The following is a 23,652-nucleotide window of genomic DNA, read 5'->3' on the forward strand; positions in this document are numbered from 1 at the left end:
AACAGATACGTGAGGGTGAACTAGGGTTTGTGGGCATTCTCTTCACAGTATACATGTATCACAATGACTTATAGTTCCTGTGTCAAGGGTTCTCATTTCAGTTGATGTCACCTTTAATTCAGAACAGAAGATACAGAAACAAATTCCACAGAGCCACAAGATTTTTGTCTTCAGAAATTGATGGTTTATCTGCTGGTAAATTACTATGATTCTAATCTATCCTACATGGGCTTTTTTCTGTCCATCCAGATGCTTTATGCCTCTGTCCATCTTCCTGGCCATTAATACAAATATACATCTTCCTCTGTAATTTGTGCCCTTCTAAAATGGGACACGTAGTAGTGAATATATAAAAATAACGCCTGAATAATTAAATATCCAACTCTTGTATCTGCTGTCTGAATGCAACCTTATTTTGCATTTTAAAGAAGATTGTGCATAGTTAATAGGTACATAAGTCAGACATCCCATCATTCGATCTAAGAAATAGTCAGTTGATTAAAGATTCATTGGTTCTATACTGCTTGACTGACTTCAGTCAGTGCTGGCTTCTATCTTAACATCTTTCAGTTATTTGTCACATAATTCTAACACTTGTGTACATGGCATTGCAGTGCTAACGTTGCTGTTCTGCAAGCGAAGATGAAAAAAAAATCTTGTTATTTTCACAAAGCTATATCTCCACTTACGTTATTACATGATAACTCCTTTACGTTGCTGTTGCTTTGCTTTTTTGTGTTCAGAACTGAAGGTTCTTTGAAGGACGAGTCATTGTGTAATCTCTGCTTCTATTATTCTTGTACTTTGTGGATACTAAGGGCTTTATTGAATACAATATGATAAGTGTGGCATATCTGGTAAAGTGTGTTGTGGTCATGAAAAACTCACGGTCAGAAATATAAGAGGGACAAATGATTGAATGACAGATACAGGAAGTATAAAGCAGTATATCTGGACAGCAATATTACTCTTGCTTGAGCTAGTGATATATTTGCTTGAAATAGGAGGACTAGTTTCATTTGGATATTTATAATCATAACTTAACCCAACTAAAGAAATCAGCTCATAGTGTAACAAAGTTACAGTAGTAACATTTTTTTTTAAATGTCTGCACTTCATAATTTGTGCATAAATCATGTCTTTTGCAGCAAATGTAAAGTGCACCTTGATATGTGGCTGTTGTGCTGTCTAATAAGTGGGGAGTACCCCTTACTATGACAGCAGCACAGCAGTCACAGGTCAAGCTGCACTTTACATTGCTACCTATATCTGTATGGTACATACCGTAATCACTGTCCCACCCTCTAACCTGTTCTCCTTCAAGTTCCTAGTAATGAGCAAAAAGACTCCTAACATGCATGGTCTTTACAAACTTAAGGGCAAAATTAAATTTAGTTAATCCAAGATTATGGCTGCTTGTTAATTAACCAGCTTCCAGCTGAGTGGTCAGCACTGTAGCTACTGCCTTTAGTAGGTTTAATTTCTAGGTTAGTAAAAAAAAAAAGTATGTTCTGACCTCTGTCATTGGATAGAAAAGATTTGCACCACCTTGCTCACAGGACTAGAAAAGGCTCTCCAATGCAGGTTAAAGCACCAACAAACTTTACCAACAAACTTGTTTAAAGACACTTGGAAGGGCCCAGTGACCCTGGCAGTATGGTTGAGACTCAGCCCTCAAATAATCTGAACGCTGAGCAAAATTAAAGCCAGACAAATCAAACTTGAGTAACCTTCTTTTTACTCTTTTTATTTTATATGGTAGCATATGTGTTTGTTGTATGATACATTTCTACACTGTGTTACATTAATTTTCATTGAAATCTAAAAATTAGTAAGCTGAATTTCTGAATGCTCCAACAGGAAATGAAAGATTCATGACTAGGAAGAACCTATTAAATTGAAAAATGTGTTACATTCCTTCCTCCATGGGGCAGTAAGATATACAGACATTTTAAATATTTAGAGTTACCGTAGTGATTGCAGTGAAAGAGGTGTGTTTCCCGTAAAACACATGGTGATGGCTACACGTGTTAAGGGGTCCAGTGGCTTCGTTGACTTTGCCTTGTTAATGTTTCGCTTAGCCTTCTGGTACTTAGCTTGCTGTCTATTGAGCTGGAAAATCTCTGTGCAGGGAAAGGCTGAGAGAGTGGTTGTCACAGAGTGTATGGACAGTTTCACAGTTTTCTCTACTTTTGCCTCCCTGTTCCCTGAGCAGAGCACATCTGAAATTACATACATAGATCGAAATATAATTTTTTGTGGGTCAAAATTGCTATTGCATGCCCATAAGCAAAACTTAGTCACTGTGATAGTCTGGCATTGTCCTGAGTCCTCTCAAGTGCTCTAGGATCACATGACCAACCTCCTCACACCTAGATTGTTCTTCTGGATACTAGGCTGTATTGAACATGCTAATTATGTAATCAGTCTAAAAATGTAGCTTTGTACTCAAGCTTGACGGAATTCAGCTGATGTGGCCCAGTGGGGCTTTCTTAGCCAAGGATCAGCTGTGTGTACAGCTACTTCTGACATAATTTAAAGGTCTGGGGTGCTGGATCTTCAAATTGAGAACATGGTTACTGGGAATGCGTTACAGTAGTGAGTTGTAACACAACGCAAATCTGATGTGTAGGTGAGGGAGTTGTTCTTGTTTACATATATTCATTTTCACTGAAATCTTTTTCACAGCGCACTTCTGCATGCATTTTTTTGTGCATTACACAAACAAAAGTGCATGATAACGCGTGTTATAGCGCTTAAGTATAAAGCATGTGCATTAACGAACATGGACAGCACAGTAGAATAGTACATAGCACTCTCACCTTGCAGTGCTGGCTCCCCATGTAGAATTGCAGCACTAGCTGCACAGTGTTTGTATGTTCTCTGTGTCTGTGTGAATTTCCTCTAGGCACTCTAGTTTTCCTCCCACATCTCAAAAACATACGGATAACTTAATTGGCTTCCTGCTCAAATTGGCTATTAACTATGATGGACATATGACTATGGTAGGGATTCGATTGTGAGGCCTCCTGAGGGTCAGCTAGTGACAAGACTGTACTTTTCAAAAGTGCTGTGGAAGACCTCAGCGCAATATGAACACTAAATAATGATAATTACCATATAATAAATACTCCTTCAGTGTAAACTTAGCCTTAAAAGATACCCGAAGTGACATGTGACATGATGAAATAGACATGTGTTTGTACAGTGCCTAGCACACAAATAACTATGCTGTGTTCCTTTTTTTCTTTCTCTGTCTGAAAGATTTAAATATCAGGTATGTAAGTGGCTGACTCAGTTCTGACTCAGACAGGAAGTGACTACAGTGTGACCCTCACTGATAAGAAATTCCAACTATAAAACACTTCCCTAGCAGATAAAAAGGGGAATTTCTTATCAGTGAGGATCACACTGTAGTCACTTCCTGTCTGAGTCAGGACTGAGTCAGCCACTTAAATATCTGATATTTAACTCTTTTAGACGGAGAAAGAAACAAAGGAACACAGCATAGTTATTTGTGTGTGAGGCACTGTACAAACACATGTCTATCTCATCACGTCACATGTCACTTCGGGTATCCTTTAACCTGCCCACCAGAAGTCTGACATGATAACTTGTCACAAATCCCTATACACATGAATAATCATTCCTTCTCGCAGCCACCATATTGTTTTCACCACGAGGTAGGAGTGCGGCTACATTAAATACTTACCTGTGTAATTCATTCTCAGTTGTGAGTCTAGCGAGAGAACTGGAAATCTGTCACTGCATACATCTCGACATTAGTGAAGTTAACAAGAAAGGTGGTAGAGCTATTGCTACTAGAGCAGACAAATCCTCCTCCATCTCTTCTATTGTACAGCTACAGCAGCCCTAATATCTATTGATGGCTATACTTAGCAACAAGGGACCAAGTGTATTTCCTCACATTAGTTATTTGGATATCGTCAGAGAACAAACACACTACCTTGCCAGCAAAAAATGTAGTTAAACCAACAAGGACAGCAGAAGTTTGGCAAGGCTTTACTGTGACAGAATGTGCATATCTCATGTGGATGCTCATTAAAATAGCTAATTACATGACAGTGGCTAAATCTCTCCTGCACCGCATTTCCTTCACAAAAACTACAGTAAATCCGATGACCCATTTTCCGCCTACATTCCTTTTCCTAAGTTATAAGTGGCTTGTCTCACGTGTAATACTTGTTATGCAAAATGATATTTTCAGCAGCATCAAAAACCATCTGTATGTAAAGGATAGGAGAACTTACATGTTTAGCTCTAAATCAACATCACATTTTCTCCTGATCATTAACCAAATGATAATACAATATATAATGATATTGCCTACATGGACCCTGGAAAGATCAGATAACCTTCTGGCTGCATGATGTTGAAGCTTGCACTGTGGTTCTAACAGTTTCCATATGCTTCTCTATACTCTCTCTTCAATCATCAGCACAGGTGTGTAAGTATTACCTCTGCTGTCCATTAGCTCCATGAAATCTGCCAAATGAGTAACATGCAGATAGAAAGGGGAGGAATTACAGAGTAGACATATCAGACTTGATGAACAGATAACAGATCACATACATGTGAGTTATATAGTTATATACATCATGGTCATCATGGAGGAGATAACAAGCCAGCAGGCAGCAACCTGTCTATAAGGGTGAGTTTACACCATGCTCACTGCGTGGCACTTTGTTGCCGCATGTGAACTCACTGCCCATACAACATCTCTATATTGTAATGAACCACATTATCACCTCAGTATTTTGGGATAACAAGTGCAAAAACATGCACATTAAAGTGCCCATACACGGTGCAATCAAATAATTTATTCAACCAAAATGATTGTACAGAGAAGAAATTGAAAATTATCTTTTTTTTTCGTTCAATAAAACACCATCGATTATTTTGTTGTTGTTTTTTTTTTTTTTTATATAAAAATCTGATCAGATGTGTTGGAAAAAATAAGGTTGATTGCTTTGAAAATTGAATGGTGTATGGTAGGTTTAATAAAATAATCTAATAGATCACAATCTTCTAAAAATAAACAATTGAATCATGTATGGTGACCCTAACATAGCAATTGCTTGTGCTAATGTGTGAGTTTTAACATACTTGGGGCTTGATTCATCAAGCTGCGCTGTTAGGCTGCGCAGCTTAATGTAAAGGAGCGCCCGCTTTGCCTCCCTTACATAGCAGCGCTCACTGCTATGTACTAATTGTGCCTTCCTTAGTTACGTGCATTGCATACATAGCAACGTGCGTCACCTGTGAAGTATTGTTACAGCCATACTTCACTCGTATCAATACTGAATCAGGCCCAGTATCTGTTAAAGGGGCACTATGGTTAATTTCTTCCTTTGAAGTGCCTTTAACCTAAGTATTAGTATGTGAAACGTTGTTATTGACATTTATTTTCGCTGATCAAAAGTTTTTTTTTACATTGACACCAGCCATTTAAACTTAATGAGGCACGTCGGAAGATTTACCTTCCTGACGCCGAATCGGCATAATCCATCCCCATATAGGAGGCATCTGTAACTGTAAATGTGTTCCTAATACTTCCCCCCCTCCCCCCATCCGCTCAGCGGAGGAACAATCCAACTGTACCGGCACCATCGTACCGTTACTGAGATGTGTGTAGGCTGCAGCGGCTTTACGTCTCTTTAGCTTCACACTGCCCGCTGAGGACCCCTGGCACAGCGACAGACACCTATTGTTGTCCGTTGCTGTGGTAACCAGCACGCAACGGACAACAATAGGTGTCTGTCGGATGGATTATGCCGATTCGGCGTCAGGAAGGTAAATCTTCCGACGTGCCTCATTAGGTTTAAATGGCTGGTGTCAATGTAAAAAAAACACTTTTGATCAGCGAAAATAAATGTCAATAACAACGTTTCACATACTAATACTTAGGTTAAAGGCACTTAAAAGGTAGAAATTAACCATAGTGCCCCTTTAAGCAATCATTTTTCATATTCCTCTGTTACAGCTACTCTATAACAATAAAAGCACTGAACATAATTAACATCAATTAGTTGAAATTTATAGTGCATAGTTTTGTTAATGCTCACTGTAAAGCTAAATTATCAATTTGCGCACATGGGCTCTTATTCAATTCCCTTTTTATCCTAAGTTTTCATATGTTTAAAACAACTTTTCAGCACTCTGCAGTTTGAAGAAGGACCAAAAAGTAGGTTGAAAAGTACTGTCAAAATTATTTAGAGTATTTTCCTGCTTGCTGATGGCTTGAAAGGCATTTTATTTATAAGATGTGAAATTATCACCTAGCAGAAAACTTGTGAGATAAAGTGAATTGGATTGGGCTCATTGACTTAAAAGTTCAGTCTCATTTATTTTAAAATAATAAGCTACTAAAAATATGAACTATAGATTTAGTCATGTTGTTTTCATATGTGATTTCAATTGATTAGCATTTGATATATTTCCCAGAGTTACAGACTACCCAGCAAGCTCATGGTGAACCAGGACTTCTAGGAGTGTGTAAGGGGCTACAAAGGACCAAAAAGCCCACTTACTAAAATGTTATGCAAAACAAAAATTTCCTTTCCTTAAACAAAAGGTATTTGCAATAATTCAGGTTCGAGTGAGCATCCGATGTCTTCCATGATGCATCATTGGTGAATATCCAAATAATCCTTTGTTGTCCCTGAAAGCTAACCACACCTCCAGAACCACTGGAATGCAATAATGTGTCAGCTTGTTAATTGTACAGAGCCACAGTAATCCAACATGCCCAATAGCTGCTGCCACCCAGGGCTGGTTCTAGACTTTCTGGTTCTAGGCTGTATGAGGCAAACTTGTGAGGATGCGCCCCCCAGTATAGGTAGGGAAGCAGGTATAGGTGCCCCAGTATAGGTAGCAGGTATAGATGCCCCCAGTATAGGTAGCAGGTGTAGGTGCTCCCAGTATAGGTAACAGGTATAGCTAGGCCACCTCTGCCAGAAGGGGTGCCAACATCATTCCTCCCTCTCCATGTTCCCCCCCCCCCCCCTGCAGAGCTGGAGCGCGGTGGTGCAGTGTGTAATTAACTCACCTGCTCACTCGCTCCACACGCTCTGTCCCCTCCAGCAGCTGTCTCCTTTATGGCCGCCCAATCTCTGCATGACGGGCGTAATCACACCTCATGCAAGGAAACAGGAAGTAGTGAGGAGTCAGCTGCCGGCAGGGACACAGCGCATGGAGCAAGCGATCGCATGAGTTAATTACACACTGACCGCTGCGCTCCAGCTCTGCAGAGGGTCAGGAGGGGGCCCATGGAGAGGGAGGGAAGAATGATGTCGGCCCCCTCCACACTTCTACCGGCACCAAAACGAGCGGTGGCAGGGGAGGAGGGATGCCGCCCTGAACCAGGATGCTGCCTGAGGAAGAGGCGTCACCTGGCATTACGCCATTACAGGCAGCTCAGGGCTGCCACCAACCCTCATGCCCAGTGCCCAAATGATGTAATTGGCCATGGCTATTGTCCGATGATGATGATAGTCACAATTTTGCTCTTACTGGCAACTCCAGCTACCAAATTTCCTGGTAGGCACCTGCATTGGCGCAATAAGCATGGAGGTCTATGTGGCACCATTTTACCAAAGGACCCCAAATTACCTGCTTGACGCGGATATCTCAATTGTCAGAATTTTTTTTTTTTTTTAGAAACAAGCATGCAGCTAAAATTTCAAGTCATTTTTTTCAATAAGTGTTAACTGGAGTAAATGTGGACTCCTAGAATGGTAATAAATGAATGATGAGCCCTGCTTACATTAACAAGGCTGCATTTGCCAATGAAAGTCGCACTGCAGAGGATGCTGGCACTATATAAATCAAAAAGAATAAAACTGCAGATCACATTGTACTGAGAAGTGCTGTAATGTGCTGCCAGCACAGAACCAAAGCACAGATGAGATCCATGTAGAGTACCAAATTTCAGTAAATCCTTATAGATTGTGGGTGTCTTTTGATGGATAGGTAGAGTGTGCATTGTTCAATAATCTCTGTATAGTGTTGCATAATATGTCACACTGTATAAACAAAATAAATAAGTGATAAATAATATCTAAAGGCTACTAAATCTCAGCAAACCTCTGTTCTCAGAGTACAGCAGGGTAAGTTTATGCCAGATAAGGAAAGCTGCAGCATGATTATCCCTGCTTTTTTGTGTGAATACTGGTGATAGTGGTCCTTTAGGCATAGCATAGGCAAGGTTCATACACCATTATGAGTAAAAAATCGGATTCTGACACCTAAAGTAAATCCTTGCTAGGTGTAATCTTGATCAAATAATTCCATGCAGGCCAGCAGAGTGGAGGTATGACACATTGGCCTCAATTCACTAAACTTTATCAAACACTTTATCGAACGTATGATAATTTACCTCATGGGTAAAATCTTATTTTGAATTCACTAAGGAGTTATAGATTTATTGAACGTTTTATCACCTTAGTGAATTCAAAATTAGATTTTACCCATGAGGTAAATTTATCAAACGTTCGATGAAGTGTTTGATAAAGTTTAGTGAATTGAGGTCATTATCAACTTATGCTTCATTAGTTAAGTGTTCTTGGAGGTGGGCATTTCTATTGAGTTAAGCAGTGAGGACAGAGAAGAGTAAGGTATGTTCCTGGGACAACATAGATTAGTTACAGTGTTTCCCAACCCGGTCCTCAGGGCCCACCAACCGTGCATGTTTTGCAGAAAAACCACAAACATGCACAGGTGAGGTAATTAGTGCCTCAGCAGAGCTGATTAACTACTTCTGTGGATTTCTGCAAAACATGCACTGTTGGTGGGCCTTGAGGACAAGGTTGGGGAATACTGCATGTAGTAGGTCCATTGCTGTGCATGAAGATTTGCACACATGTCTAATCACTGTCACCCATAGATTCCACAGCCACAGTACACTGTTACGTACATATGGATATGTGAGGAGAAGCCATCAATTGATGCATGTAATACTTCATTTATTTATAAGACTGCAGAAACCAGCCCAAGGATTGTTGTATTTTTGTTAACTTTTAACAGTGTTCCAGCACAATGCATATATATATATATATATATATATATATATATATATATATATATATATATATATATATATATATATATATATATATATATATATATATATTTTATGGAAGTCTGGAGGGTTCCCTTTCTAAATTTCTTAAAAAACAAATACTACTTGACTGCTCATGCTCTGCCTTCTATACCTTCTAATTCACTGTTCCAGAACATGCATGCAAATAAGTATGAAGATGTGGGCCACACAGGTGCAAGCTCGTGACCAGCATTTCACCCAGAATCTACTCAAGCCATAAGAGCCACATGGCACTCAGACAGTGGCCATTTTTTTAAGGCCAGTTTTACATTTTTATTTTATTTTTTGCCCTGCCGCATCCCACCACAATGCACAAAATAGCAACAAACATATGACCCTGCGGCAGAGTGCGCTGACAGGGTCATATGACATACGGCACTGGGATTCCCATTGGTTCACGCTGTGACATACCATGCTCTGTTATTTACACAACATGCATTGCCCATAGACTTACATTACCCCAAGCACTGTGCATTAAGCGTGGTGCTTGCGGTAACGCGTTGCTGCCCTTTCGTCGAATTGAATACTTCCAGTCCACTGCATGGGACCGCAATAAGTGTGAAAGTCTCCATAGACTTTCATTGCTTTTGCAGCCCCTTACAGCAAAACAGGGTAACGCAATGCAGGTTTAGCCTGCAAGTGTAAAAGGTAACAATGATGGCAGCATTCATTCTCTTCTCAAAATGAGTTTTTTTTAAAGCACAATCCAGGGCAGAAGTTATTTTTCTGATTTGTATATACTGGTTTGCTGTGTCCCTGTTCATGGGGAAAAAAAACACTTCCTGTTTAATAAACACAGCAGGAAGTTAGTAGTATCTGTGCTAATTCAATACTTAAATCTATACTTTTTTCTCCCGACTGTCACAAAAGAGAAGGAAAATCTCACCAACTGAGACACAGATAACAACAAACACCGGTAAAGACCTTCCCTCCCCCATGTTATCCAGGGGGAGAAAAATAAAGATTTCTTTTTACAGTCATTTGTTATTTGAGACGTGTAGAGATATAAATTATTCCATGATCTTCTAAATATTGGTATTTGTATTAATTCCAGTTCAGAAGCTCGTCAAACTGTTTTATGTATGCCAACATACTGGAAGCACGCTGAGCACAAATATTACAATATGAATGTGTCTGATTGTAAAAACCATAAATACTGCCTATCACTGGAGAGCAACGCTTTGTAGTGAATAAAGTGGCAGCAACAATTTTGAAGGCTGGGGCATTCATTACCAGGCTCGCAGCTACTGGGGAGGAAAGTTGATGATCAAAGCCAAAGGCATCGCTGGCGGGTGATTCTTCCTCCTGGCATGGAGCGCTGTAGCAATATGTAGCGATACACTTTTATTAAACTCTGCTCTTCAGAGAGCACCTTTTTTAATCCCAGACTCTGTTATCTTCAGTCAGTAGTAAATGACTTTTTTTGGCTGTTTCATGCTGGGGAAATAATTGAATATATGTCATATCAATCAGTTTCACAGGGAGATTTACGCAGTTATCAACTTTAAATCACTTGTCCATAAATGATGGGAGGTGTCACTGTCACTAGGGAATCCGACAAATGAAAGAGACCCACAGTTATTCCGTTAGTCAGGGAAATGAGACGCGGGACGAGGATTTAGTGCCGCGCTAACAAATCAGGCTGCAGTAAATAGGCAGCACAATAGTCAAGGCTGGGCTGGCTAATCTAAGATGTATATTGTAGAGTGAGAAAATTGTAATTAGTGATGATATTGTGCACATTGTGATCAAGAGACTGAACAGCTCAGCTTCTCTCTGATAGAGTAATAGAGATACTGCCTAAGGTACCAGAGTTAAGTGCACTTACATGTGACACTGGTGGTTAGTCTGTATACTATGCAGGCCTACCACTATGTGTCATTACACTCTCTAAACACCACTGTACTGAAAATAATAACGCTCATTGCACCAAGCAGCAACGCATGTAAACAGTGTACCACGCTCTAGAAAGGCCATGGTAACGCTTGACGCACTATCGGTGCAAAGAGTGTTACTAGTGTTACAAGCCGGTAACGCTGCCGCCGAACCACCCCTCCCCCCCCCCCCCCCCCCCCCCGAAAAATTTTTTTTGTCCCTTGTCATACAAGTCTTCAGGAGCTGTCATGATTACTGAAACCCACTTGGGCTTTAAATATTGATTGAAGACCTTCTGGCTTCCATCCTATTTTCCGCACCCCTGAAGTGAATTGGAACCCTAGGAGAAGCATCTATGACTCTCCTGCTAGGATTTGCCATTGAGCTAAACCAATGGGAAGCCTTGACAGGAGTTTCCTATTGAAGCTTCCGACTGACCCAAATAAATGGAAGGCTGAAAGATTGAAGTCTGAAAGGTTCTTTTAATTTAAAAATTGTATTATTATTATTATAATTTGATATACAGTTACTATATAAGTCAGTGGAGGCTCCTTTTTTTTTTTTTTTTTTTTTTTGATTACCTGCCACCTCGCCTGATCCTACGCTCTATTCAAATACGTGGAACTTTAGATTGATACTTTAGAAAAATCATGGTAAGTCATTAAAACAGTGATCACTGTTATAAAATATCACATGGTATCTTTATAATTACGACAATCTTAAAGGACAACTGAAGTGACATATGACAAGATGAGATAGACATGTGAATGTACAGTGGCAAGCACACAAATGACTATGCTGTGTTCCCTTTTTTTCTTTCTATGCTTGAAAAAGTTAAACATCAGGTATACAAGTGACAGTTTCTGACTGGGTCGGAATATAGAGTAATCCTCACTGATATGTAATTACAGCCATAAAACACTTTCCTGTCAGTAAATGCACTCTGACAGCAGGAAAGGGATTAAAAGGGTCAATCATTCATAGATTTGATCTCTGGCATGCTTCAATGAAGGTGTCATTGAGCAGAGACAATCAAACAGTAAAAACGTAAAAACTAGATTGAACTATAAAATAAAACTGTGGGATATCTAAAATAAAAAAAGGCCTTTTTAGGAGGAGGAGGATAGCTGCAATTGTTTATCTCATCAGTTTATTTTCACCTCGGATGTCCTTTAAAGGGTTAATCTGATTCTCAAAAGGAGGAAACAAAAGTGGTGAGCTTAAATCCCAAATCACTGTATCTAAGCAGGCTGCTAAATGTATTTCTAGAACCAGCCCACCTATGATATCAGTTTACCTAGCCCTGAAGATTAATGACTCCACTCTCTCTTTTCTCTCTTTCCTTGCCATTACAGCTTAGCTTGTTGACTGGCTTTCTTGCTAGTACAGAGTGCCACAAGGGACATATTAACTTGTTTTCTAAAAAAAAGAAAGGCACACACTACCTGCTGGATGTAGCGTATTTGCCGAATAGAAAAGGTTCATGTGCAATACCTTATATTTACCTACAGAAAAATATATTTTACATCAACACCATTGCTAACGTAAAGAACAAAATCAAAACAAAAGCAAGTACATACTTCCTTTATCTCAGAATTGCTTGCATTTGTCTTTACATCCACCATAAACCTTGGTCTATTTTCAGTATATAACATTTTCAGTATATAATATTTTCTGCATTGCCCTTATGTACTTATTTGTTCCTTATAACAATGTCAGCATGACATATCAATAGAAATACTCATGCAAGTACATGAAGCGTCACAGACTGCATTCACTAGCATTAGTCATTACTTTTGGTGAGGTGTGAATTTATAGTTCTTGTTAGCGCTTATGCAGTTTCTATGGTAGCATCAACCATCCATTTCAGTCCATCATTTTAAAAGGTTTGTGTTTGATATTTCAAAGAAGAGAAAATTACACATTTATGGAAAGCATAGAAAATATATTTTTGAATTGGTTTTGAGGGCCTTTTATTTTTCTTGCCTCAAATTTACACATAAATAGTTTTATTTTGTGTTTGCGGGGAAAGTAATTTTGCTGCTTGATACAGAAATAAAATAGATTCCCTATGTCTTTTTTTACAACTGATTTCAGCCAATATTGCACTGTGCTACAGATTCTATAAGAGGTGCTTGGGAAAAAAAGTAAAAATGCAAATAGCAGTAAAATTGGAGTAGCTGGACAGATAGCAAGCCAGAAGAAATCAAATATTATGCCTTCTATTGATTCGACCATGAGCTGCTCGATCGCAGAGACCAGGGTGATTTCTCTAAAGGACTGCATAGTACGTTGCTTTTTAGCATAGGAAGATAAATGTGCATCAAGGGGAAGTAAGATCAGGTATAGCTCACATACATTACCTTTCATGGCAGAGCTCACGGCAAGGTTCATCAGACACTCCATAAATATGTGGAGGTCCCGCAGATCACGATGTGCCTTCCGGAAAGGAAAGAGAAAAACAGAAAGGGCACCAAGAGCCCTATATAGTATAATATGTCAGAACAATGTGACAATTAAGAATTCAGAACAATACATACAAATAATGGTTGCAACAACAGCAACCACGGTGATGCACTTGTGAAGTAAACTACTCCGTTTCCACTCTGGACACAGGTGTTCATAGGATCCAGGTGGTCACTCTAATGGCCACTAACGATCCAATCTTTTTCATCAAATTTTACTAAATCTATGAAGTAGAAGGGTAAATTGAGTGAATTAATTGAATGGGATAATTTAGGCATTCTCTTATATTACATGGAATTGGTAAGATTGGATGAAAAAGATTGGACATTAGTGGCCACCATTAAAATTCAAATAGTACTATGACTAGATCCTATTAAAACTGTCATCTGTGGGGGTAGATAAATGAAGGGGTGGGAGGAGTTGCCCCAGATGTAATAAAAGGTCTTGGAACAGCTTAAAATAAATAGGTTGGCTTACCTTAAAAAAGTCACTAACAGCAAAATGGCTGTAGTAAACAATGTATATTGGGAACGCTACTGACAATGTGTTTTGGAGGCTGGATCCCACTTCCTCAGGTTAAAGCGAGTGTGCAGCAGGCAGATAGCTTGGAGTGCCTATTCATCTATACTCCATAGATATGAATAACTCACTGTGTTCTTCATTTCCACTAAGCCAGTACAGAGATTCAGCAGAAAGGCTCTATGACATGCTCTGGCCTTTTTACAAGGCTTGCTCCTGGGTGTCCACCTTTGTTCTGCCACCATTAATGCAGTAGTGTCTCTGAATCATTAGCCATCAGAAATACTATCAGATTATCTATTATGATAATTGCAATGTATGGTATCCTTAGACTTTACTGGGAAATATTAAACGGCTTCCATATTACCATGAAATATCTTGGTAATTCACATATCCTCTCTTCATTTGTTCAGTAGTTCAGTTTACTTCTGCATGCCAGATGTCTCTGATCATAACCTCACCTCTTTCATATGCCTAATCTTTACCCAACTGTTTGGGTAAGTATAACCTTAAGCGATGCTTACATTTGAATGTATCCATTGAACATATTACTAAGTTAGCAAATTAGCTGCTTCACCAAATTTGGGCGCTTCGTAACTGTAGTGGCCACTTTGTAGATTTCAGAGTTTAAACTTCCACCCTTTAAATTGAAAATAGGAATATGAGACAGCAGGGAGGTACTATATATACGATGGCTGCCACACATACAAATTAATTATCTTGTAAGTTCACAAGGTTTACACAAAGAAATTACTCATTACTCCTCTATACTTTCTGTGTACTGAACTGCTGATAAATCTGCACAAAGATGATAAGCAGTGCTGACACACCATTTACGAGAGAGGAAGAAAGGAACCTGTTAGAAGCATTTTGTAGAAGGAGTCGGCACGTACTACTGAAAGTGACATATAAGTATTATAAAATACGGCAGAATTCAACAGTTCAAATACACTGCATTACTTGATTAAGCCTTCTTTAGGGACATTTAGGCATACTGAAGAATAGATAAACACATCATACTTTTTGTGTCCATTAACCAGTAACTCTAAACTGACTTAAAGCCAATGTCAATTGTAATAATATAATATAAGGTACTGACCTATAGAGAGGGAAGGCTCTGGGACTTATAGAGCCTTCCTGTTCCACTCATAGTCCCCTCCTTCCACTGCTGTCATCTCATTCCAATCTGCCACAATGGGAGGCTTCAGATGAGTTCCCCTAAGACGAGCAGCTCCATACTGCGCATGCGTCAGCGCGCAAGGCGGTGACAGTGCTGGAACGTGGAGACTGTGAGGGGAAAGGGAAGACTCTATAGGACCCAGAGCTTTCCCTCTCCATAGGTATCTGTTTTTTTTAATTAACTATTAATGTATTCACACTAACTCCAGTTAACCTTTTCTGATCTTCCTGCGCTACCTATCCTACCTAAAATCAGCATCTTCAACCTATCAGAGCAAAATTATGATAACTGCTTTATGTAGCTCGGTACCATACCTTAACATTGGTAACATTTCTTAGAACTACAACTTTTCCTGCTGCTCTTTGCAGAATTGGATATCTCTGTTCAAATCTATCCAATCATATTGTAATGTGTTTGAATCTAGTGCTTTTCGTGCCTATCTTATTGTTCAGTATCATAGTTTATAACATAGTTTACATAAGTATGTATTCAGTAGCCTGTAGCCACCAATAATATTTCAGTTTTATTGTAATCAGACTGAGAAAAGACAATTTGATTATTTTCTGAACGGTGCACCCTGCTGCTTCCACCATTGCCAAAAACATGAGCTGAGGGATAGTGACAATGTAAATAAAGTGGTTCATTTACGTGTAGCATTGTTATTATGGTATTTTGCATATAAACTTGTTGTGAGGTAGCATTTTCTGTTTAAGTATGCTAGCACTTACCTTTAGTTTGCACCCTGTGGGCCTGATTACACAACCATTGTTGATACAATAGCAGTATGTGATGGTGATAACATAACATTTTAAATGTTTTTGAAATGATTGAATAAAATAATCAATAAAGCAAAAAAAATTAGTACACAAAAAATTACTTTTGAATCTGAAGGGGAGGCAATTTTTCATGGTCAGTCAAGCTTTCCTAATGATTCAGTTATTGTTTTCAATTTTGAAGGTGCATATTATAGTGACAAAAAAATGAAGGAAATGTTTTTTACCTGCTCTGTCTAGATAAAACAAAACCTTTTAAAAAAAACATATTCATATATCATGGTTGATTAATAAGTAAGTTAGCTAAACCTTTTTTTCCTGTTCAATCAATAAAATCAAAGTAAATGTTTTGCTTACTCTCCTGTATACACCACCCACATACAGTATATGTAAAGCCAAGCCAAATGCTCACACACCTTAAAGTCTAGAGGGTCAAATTCCCAGCGCCGTTAAAAAATATTCCACCTTCGAGTTGTAGCAACTTGGAAGTAGAAGTAATTTGGGGTCCTGCGCTTGCTGGAACCCAGAATTAAGAATGCGTGGGCTCTGGACTATAGCATTGTTGCTATAGCAGCGCCCAACTCAGTCACTACGCCACTGGTGCTATGAGTCGAGAAGACCTGCATCGGGTGCGATGTCCGGCAAGTTCATGTTTGACAGCACTGTGGAACTATATGTCAGCGAGTACCGTATCTGATGCATGTATGCATTTTATTTTGTTTTTATTAAAAAATATTACAATAAAAAAAGTTTATCATTTCCCCAATCCATCTAACTTCTAAATCCAGTAAAGCTAGCCCCCAGCATTTCCTGCTTTGTAAATTACCCTTGTCCATGATTGTGGTAAAGGGACTCATCCTCATTTAGTACTACAGTAGTAGGATGTAACTGCTTCCATACTTATGGGGTAGACCAAGGGGTTAAGGTCATATGGTGGAATCTGGAGTCTCCTAGTAGTAATGGGACCGCCAGATGTCTGTCTTCTCCTAGGCAAATAGGTAAAAAGTTAATTTTTGTTCCCCTACCTACTTATAAAAAATAGTAGAATCCAAAATCAGGTTAGCACACCGAAAACAAATTGTTTCAGGCCACCCCGAAACGATTGTGAAGCTTGTGCTGATGATGCAATGAACATAACACTGCATTTACATGTTTAGTGCTCTAACCTGACTTTGCATTCTACTGACTGATCACTGGGTAACTTGGTTTAGCACTTAGGTCTCTACCCCTTTAGATAGCCAGGTATTAGGTAGTGTCCCCCTTTCTCTGCCCAGGATTGATAGCTAGATGAGCCCCTGGTAGTAGGTAGGTTCCCACACCCCCATTGAAAGGCTTATTAGCCAGATGAGCCCCTGTAGTAAGTAGGTCCCCATCCCATTGGAAAGTTTGTAAGCCAGATGAGCCCCCATTGTAGATAGGTTTTTTTAAACCTCATTGTAAAGTTTGTTAGCCAGATGAGCCCCTGTATTAGGTCCCACCTCCCTCTCATTGTACAGTTTTTAGCCAGATGAGCTCCCGTAGTAGGTAGGTCCCCCCTCCCCTTCATTGTACACTTTTTAGCTAGATGAGCCCCCATAGTATGTAGGTTCCCCACCATTGTAGACTTTGTTATCCAGAGTTATACGCATGGAGCATGCATGTGGTGCATTACTCACCTCTTGGTGCCGGAGTCATAGAGAGGAGCCACTGCGATGCAATGAGTAATGCAGCAATATGCATGCTCTGTGAGTTTACCTCTGAATAGGTCAGAACCTACCTACTATGGGGGCTATCTGGCTGGATAAGAATGATAAACAGGCCGGGTAGTGCCCATGGGCTGTAGTTTACCAACTGCTTTTGTTCAATAAATATGCATGTGCCCCTTAATGGTGCATTAGTAAATCCTTCCATTCCCTCTCCCATGCTTGTAGTACAGTAGATGAACAATTTCACATCATGAGTTCACATGTTAGAAGAATTGTAATCCACTTCTGTTTTTCTTCTAATCTCTATTAAAATATTTATATATTGCAAATGAAAATGGGATAATTGCATGGAGCTGCAATTGCAGGCTTAATTGGCTAACTTTGTGCGTTAAATAGATGTATTGTTTCCCCGATCTGTAGGACTTAGCACTGTATTTTAAATTATCATGAGTGCATTATTTCGGAGTCGTTTCTCTGATAAAATGATGATACTAGGAATTCACTATATTTTTACGTCTCTAGATTAACTTAGAAGTAAAAAAAAAACTGTGATAGTAACAAAGAACGCAGACTGTGTGTTCCAATAATGGAATGCTTGCTGGTGTAACATTAACGGAGTGAAAGATCTGTCTTGTATAGAGCTTGACAGACATTGAAAATAACACAGCATTACTGGCAGTGTATTGGAGCTACATTTCATTTGTTTTTCACTTTGGAGATTGACTGATGTGATTGCACAGAAGAATGGCTTGGTTAATGGGACCATTGTTGTAGCGTTCCCATGCCATTGGGCTGCCCAAGACAAAAGAGGACCTTTTTTATGTTCCTAGTATCGATATCACCATATTTTTTGAATGTGCTTACAAACGTCCTCTCCATCTCTTCTCTTTCTCTCTCTAACACACACACTCTCTCACGCACACACACTGATTTGCATGCTTGTTTTGGTCAGTAGGTTTTTCAAAAGGAGGTCTTTTGGTATTCCTCCCAGGTTTTCTTTAAAGAGAACCAGAGGTGACAGGGATATGGAGGCTGCCATAATGATTTCCTTTTAGACAATAGCAGTTGCCTGGCAGTCCTCCTCCTCCTGATTCTGTGTCTTTACTACTTTTAGTCACAGACCCTGGAACAAGCATACAGCAGATCAGGTACTCTGACTTAGCTGACTCGGGTTTTACTGGATTAGCCATATGCTTGTTCCAGGGTTTTGACACAGACACTACTTATGCCAGAACATCAACCGGGCTGCCAGGTAATTGGCATTGTTTACTAAGAAATAAATATGGCAGCATCCATATCTCTCTCACCCGGGTTCCCTTTAAATTGCATGTATGGGTGTCATGGCGACTGAATGGTTAGCATAAGTGTTGGTAATCGAATTCAGGACCACATGGTTTGGCACCTGGTCACACACACATTCAGCACTATCTCAGCACCAAACAGCAGGATGGGGTGTGTTTTATTTAGCACTGATACCTCCCTCTTCCAGCCCCCACCTGTGTTCCCATTAATTTCTTACCACATCCAAAAAACATACTGGCAAATGCAATGGCTATCTCCAAAATTGCTTTAAGGCTGTCGTTAGGATATCAGGACGTGAGCATCTCTGAGGGTGGTAAGTGGTGTGATTTGTTTGATGTACGGATAGAAAGTCCTTTGTAATATACAACAGTTGTTCTGTACATGGTCCAACAGCACAAGACAACCAAGTAATTAGCAATGGGGCAATCAGCTGATGAAAATGGAAGAACCAGCTGTTCAGAAACTTCAACTGAATATGGTGGTACTTAATTTGACTGAGGGGTTCACCAGTAGCCCAGCTAGGGAAAAATCTGCTTCCTGGAAGCAGGTTTTGTACAGAAATAAATAACTGTGCTCAGGATGCAGAGGCTGTGTAATGTTCTTGTCCAGAAGTACTTTGAATAAAATGCCAATACTGCCTTAGTTGATCTTGTACTTCTCAATATATGCCTACAGTCAAACGTAAAAATGACCATAGGGAAGTCTCAATAAGCTTATGAACATAACAAAATGAAGCATTTTTGTTTGTCTCGAGCTGTTGTCATATTTACATGTATTGAATAATATATGGCTAGCTCTTTTCCATGTATTTCATGTGCATTTTGAATCATTGCTTTTTATTATTTTTTTTAGACTGATAAATGAAAAACAAAAAAAATCTAGTCATTTGTAAACATGACATCAGAAATGGCAACATACACAGTGGATGCATGGCACTAACGGTGGTCATTGTGTCTTCTTCAGGTACTCAGAAGAGGAAATACTGCAGAAAGTTGGAACATTTCGTCAGATGCTCATGGAGAAAGAAGGAGTGCTAACCAGAGAGGACCAGCATGGACGACAGATGTAAGGAAGCACATACAGTGCTCTATACCAGAGTTCCCCAACCCTGTCCTTATGGCCCACCAACAGTACATGTTTTGCAGGAAACCACAAACATGCACAACATTACATAAATGAAATGGTTCCCAACTGATAGCATTCCACACTATATATAAATTGTACAGCATGCATCATATTTAGATCTACACATATACAATATTTATATAGCATCTAAAATGAGCAAATAAAAGCAACTGTAAATATGGACTGATCTATGGGCCGGTTTCTCTTTGGGTGTCCCAACAGGCTTGCAATGCTTTTTTTTAATAGAAGTATTTTAGTGAGTTTTGTAACAGGTAAGAACAAAACACTTTCACTAACAAGGGCTTCCCCAATGTGTGGAGACCCAACAACCCAGACCTCACCTCACCCCGCGCATGCCCATCTAGTGTACTGGCTACCTATGATCTATATCAGGAACAAGGCCAAAGGTCTGCAAATAATGCAATAACAACAGCAGAAGGAGACCTGATATCCCCCCTTATTTATTATCTAAAAACAAAAGCAATGTAGTGAGATGCCACACAGCTCCTCCATGGATTGCAACTCTGATAAATAGTTATCGCTTCTCTTTAATCAGGTTGGTTGCGATGTGGCTAACTCAAGATCCTATCTGTATTCTGATTGATAGGTTGTAGGGTATAACATAACAGTTATGCCTAAGGCCCTGTTTACACTTAATCAGTTGGTACACATTTTTTTTTCTTCTCCATAGCAGTGTATTGTGAAAAAGATTTCCCTTAAAACGCGATAAGTGTGAACCGTGCCATAGGAAAACATGGACATTACTTTGAAAATCAGTTGTCCTTTCAGTTATAACGGAGAGCAACTGATTAAGTGTAAACGGGGCCTTACCATATCGCTCAGAGTATAGTTTGATTGATCAATGGAATTAGGTTCCTGAAGAGTTATGCCATAACCCTCCATGAACCTCTGGTGGGACCTAAAGAAAGCAGTTGCAGCGCGCAAGCCTAAGAATGTGACTGAACTGGAGGCTTTTGCCCATGAAGAATGAGCTAAGATACCTGTAGATCACTGCAAGACACTTGTGTCAAGCTATGCTTCATGTTTAAAAGCTGTTATAACTGGAAAAGGATGTTGTACTAAGTACTAAAAATGAACGTCACTTGGGGGTTGAATAAAACTGATGATGTGAGCACAGAAAAGACATTTGTGGTTATTTTATTATAAATGTTATGTTATTTGTCAGCCTTACAAGTGCCTCTTTGAGTTAATTGTAAACAAGATGACTGAAATGATCAAAATCAATGTCAAACTGGCCAAAACACTCCATTTCAGTGGGGGTTGAATAATTTTGAACACAACTGTATGTGATTTCTCCTTAAAGACTGGCTTACTTCCATTCAGCACTAAGTAGACTAAATCTGTAGGCTATTTACAGAGACTTAATGAGTATAACTCCATGTTCCGGGGTATTAGTCTGAATAAATGAATGTACGTTTTGGAAAAATGACCATGGACATCCATAACGGATTTGGCTGTTTTCCCATTGTGAGGAAGCATTTTCCATTTTGGTTGTAATTAGTCATTGTTAATAGGGAGTGAAAGCTATCGGGCTTCATCCAGGTACAATACTTTTGGATTGCATTACATTTCCTTTAGTTTTCTTTGAAATGAACTGCCTTAAATCATTCTGCACTGGGCCTGAAGTCTCATGGTGGTATCACCGCACTGCACTCCCTTGGCACAGAGAATTATGTATACTTTGATGTATTAGTTAATTAAAAGCATCACAATTCACTGACTTTTCCAAAGCAATTGTTGTTGCTAATCCTTTAAAGCAGAATAAAATGGCCCGCATTGCAAGCTTCATTCTACATAACTGAAGGCTAGTTTTTCTGAAATGTGCCATTACACTCTGAAACTCTGCATTTTACGCTAAAACAACATGTAAATTACAGGAGTCACTTAGCAGTGGCTCTGCAGGTCTAACGTCCCATCTCAGGATGTTTTCTGAATCAGTAGTGTTTGTTGCATTTCTGTCTGCCACCTTGTGCTGGCAGGGCACACTTTAGGCCATGACCCCAGTTAGTTCTATTTTTTTTAATGCTTTATTATTAGTTTTGCATACATACATATCTCAGAAATATGTACCTGTGTATTTTTTTCAGTACTATTAACCCTTTACAATCCTGTGTCGGTCTGTGTCTAATATTGGCACAATCCGACGCAGGAAAACATGCCCAACACTGGGGGAGTCCTTGCCAGATCTAGTCAAGCATGGCGTCAGCAACTTTAGATCAAAGAGTTGGACTGAGCCTGGAACTGTGATTGCTGCCAGCCCTAATTAATTAGTCATAATTTGCATGTCTGTAGACTGATCCAGCCTCCCACAGCCCATGCCTTGCCATTCCCACCTGATCCTCATTCCAGCACTCATCTCCATCCCCTCTGCTGTCTATTTATTCTAGTCTCTAAGTCAGATAGGACTTTAGTCAGATGTGCATTAATTTTAAGTGCATGATTTGAAGTGCACAGCAAAAGACCCAAATTAGACCAGAATTGAACCAGAAGGGAACAGAAGGAACTGCCAGGAGACTGTGCACTTTGATCACATGGTTTGCTACTTAACTGTTTTTTATCTGTTTCACCATATGCTTGCTTGTTTCTGCAATTCCTGTATCTAAACACACTCCACCCTCCTGCTGTCAGCTATCAATCTCCCTGTAGACCCCTTCAGAATGTTTAAAATGTCTTTCTCAACCGCTTCTTTTTGCCTTCTGTTCCTGAAAATCCACATGTCACTTCATCCTCCCACTGTCAGCAACACCATACACATTGCTCCCTCTCTGCTATCGTCTCCCCTTTTCTCTAGCCACGAACTATTCCTATTTCTGTGCTCACACTACCCATCCTCTGCTCTCACTAAACCTAACTTGCATACACACAAGTCCCACCCCCACATCTCTCTGCTCTGCCTACTACTCCTCCTGGCTTCTGGGGACATATCACCGAACCCAGGGCCCACTCCTAGACCTCACACTGCTCAGACTACAACTCATTCCACCAATAACAAACCTCACCACCTCCCCTCCTACAATCTTATTGACATCCCCCTTCTTCCCAGCTCTCCCCTCCCTATATCTGGGGCTCTATGGAACTCCCGCTCCGTTTGTAATAAACTGGCCTTTATTCATGACATGTTTATCTCCAACACTTTCACCTTCCTGGGGCTCACTGAAACATGGATAACTCCATCAGACACGGTGTCTCCAGCTGCTCTATCATATGGTGGTCTAAAATTTAGTCATGCCTCTAGACCTGGCCACAAACATGGAGGGGGGGTGGGGATCCTCCTCTCTGAACACTGTTCCTTTAAGCCACTCGCACCACTGCCCGCACTCTCATCCTTTGAAGTTCATGCTGTCCGTCTCTACTCTCCATACCACATTCAGATTGCTGTTATCTACCGCCCGCCCGGTCCAGCCTCTACTTTCATTGATCACTTTTCAGCATGGCTTCTCCAGTTCCTCTCCACTGATATCCCCTCTATCATCATTGGAGATTTTAATATACCCATCGATACTAATTGCCCTACTGCCACCAAACTGCTCTCTCTCACCTCCTCATTTGACCTTGCCCAATGGTCCTCCACTTCCACCCACAAAG

General features: G+C 39.8%; 1 protein-coding gene across 8 annotated transcripts in view; it reads left to right on the forward strand.

Annotated features, from left to right (window-relative positions):
- Positions 1–23,652, forward strand: part of SRRM3 (serine/arginine repetitive matrix 3) — a 455,592-nt gene that overhangs the window by 306,147 nt on the left and 125,793 nt on the right. For all 8 annotated transcript variants that reach the window (XM_068268670.1, XM_068268671.1, XM_068268672.1 and 5 more), the window contains one exon: positions 19,885–19,986. In XM_068268670.1, coding sequence (XP_068124771.1) covers positions 19,885–19,986 — 102 coding nt within the window. The remainder of the gene's footprint in view (positions 1–19,884; positions 19,987–23,652) is intronic.

This window comes from Hyperolius riggenbachi, chromosome 2 (genome assembly GCF_040937935.1).
Source record: "Hyperolius riggenbachi isolate aHypRig1 chromosome 2, aHypRig1.pri, whole genome shotgun sequence".
NCBI lineage: Eukaryota > Metazoa > Chordata > Amphibia > Anura > Hyperoliidae > Hyperolius > Hyperolius riggenbachi.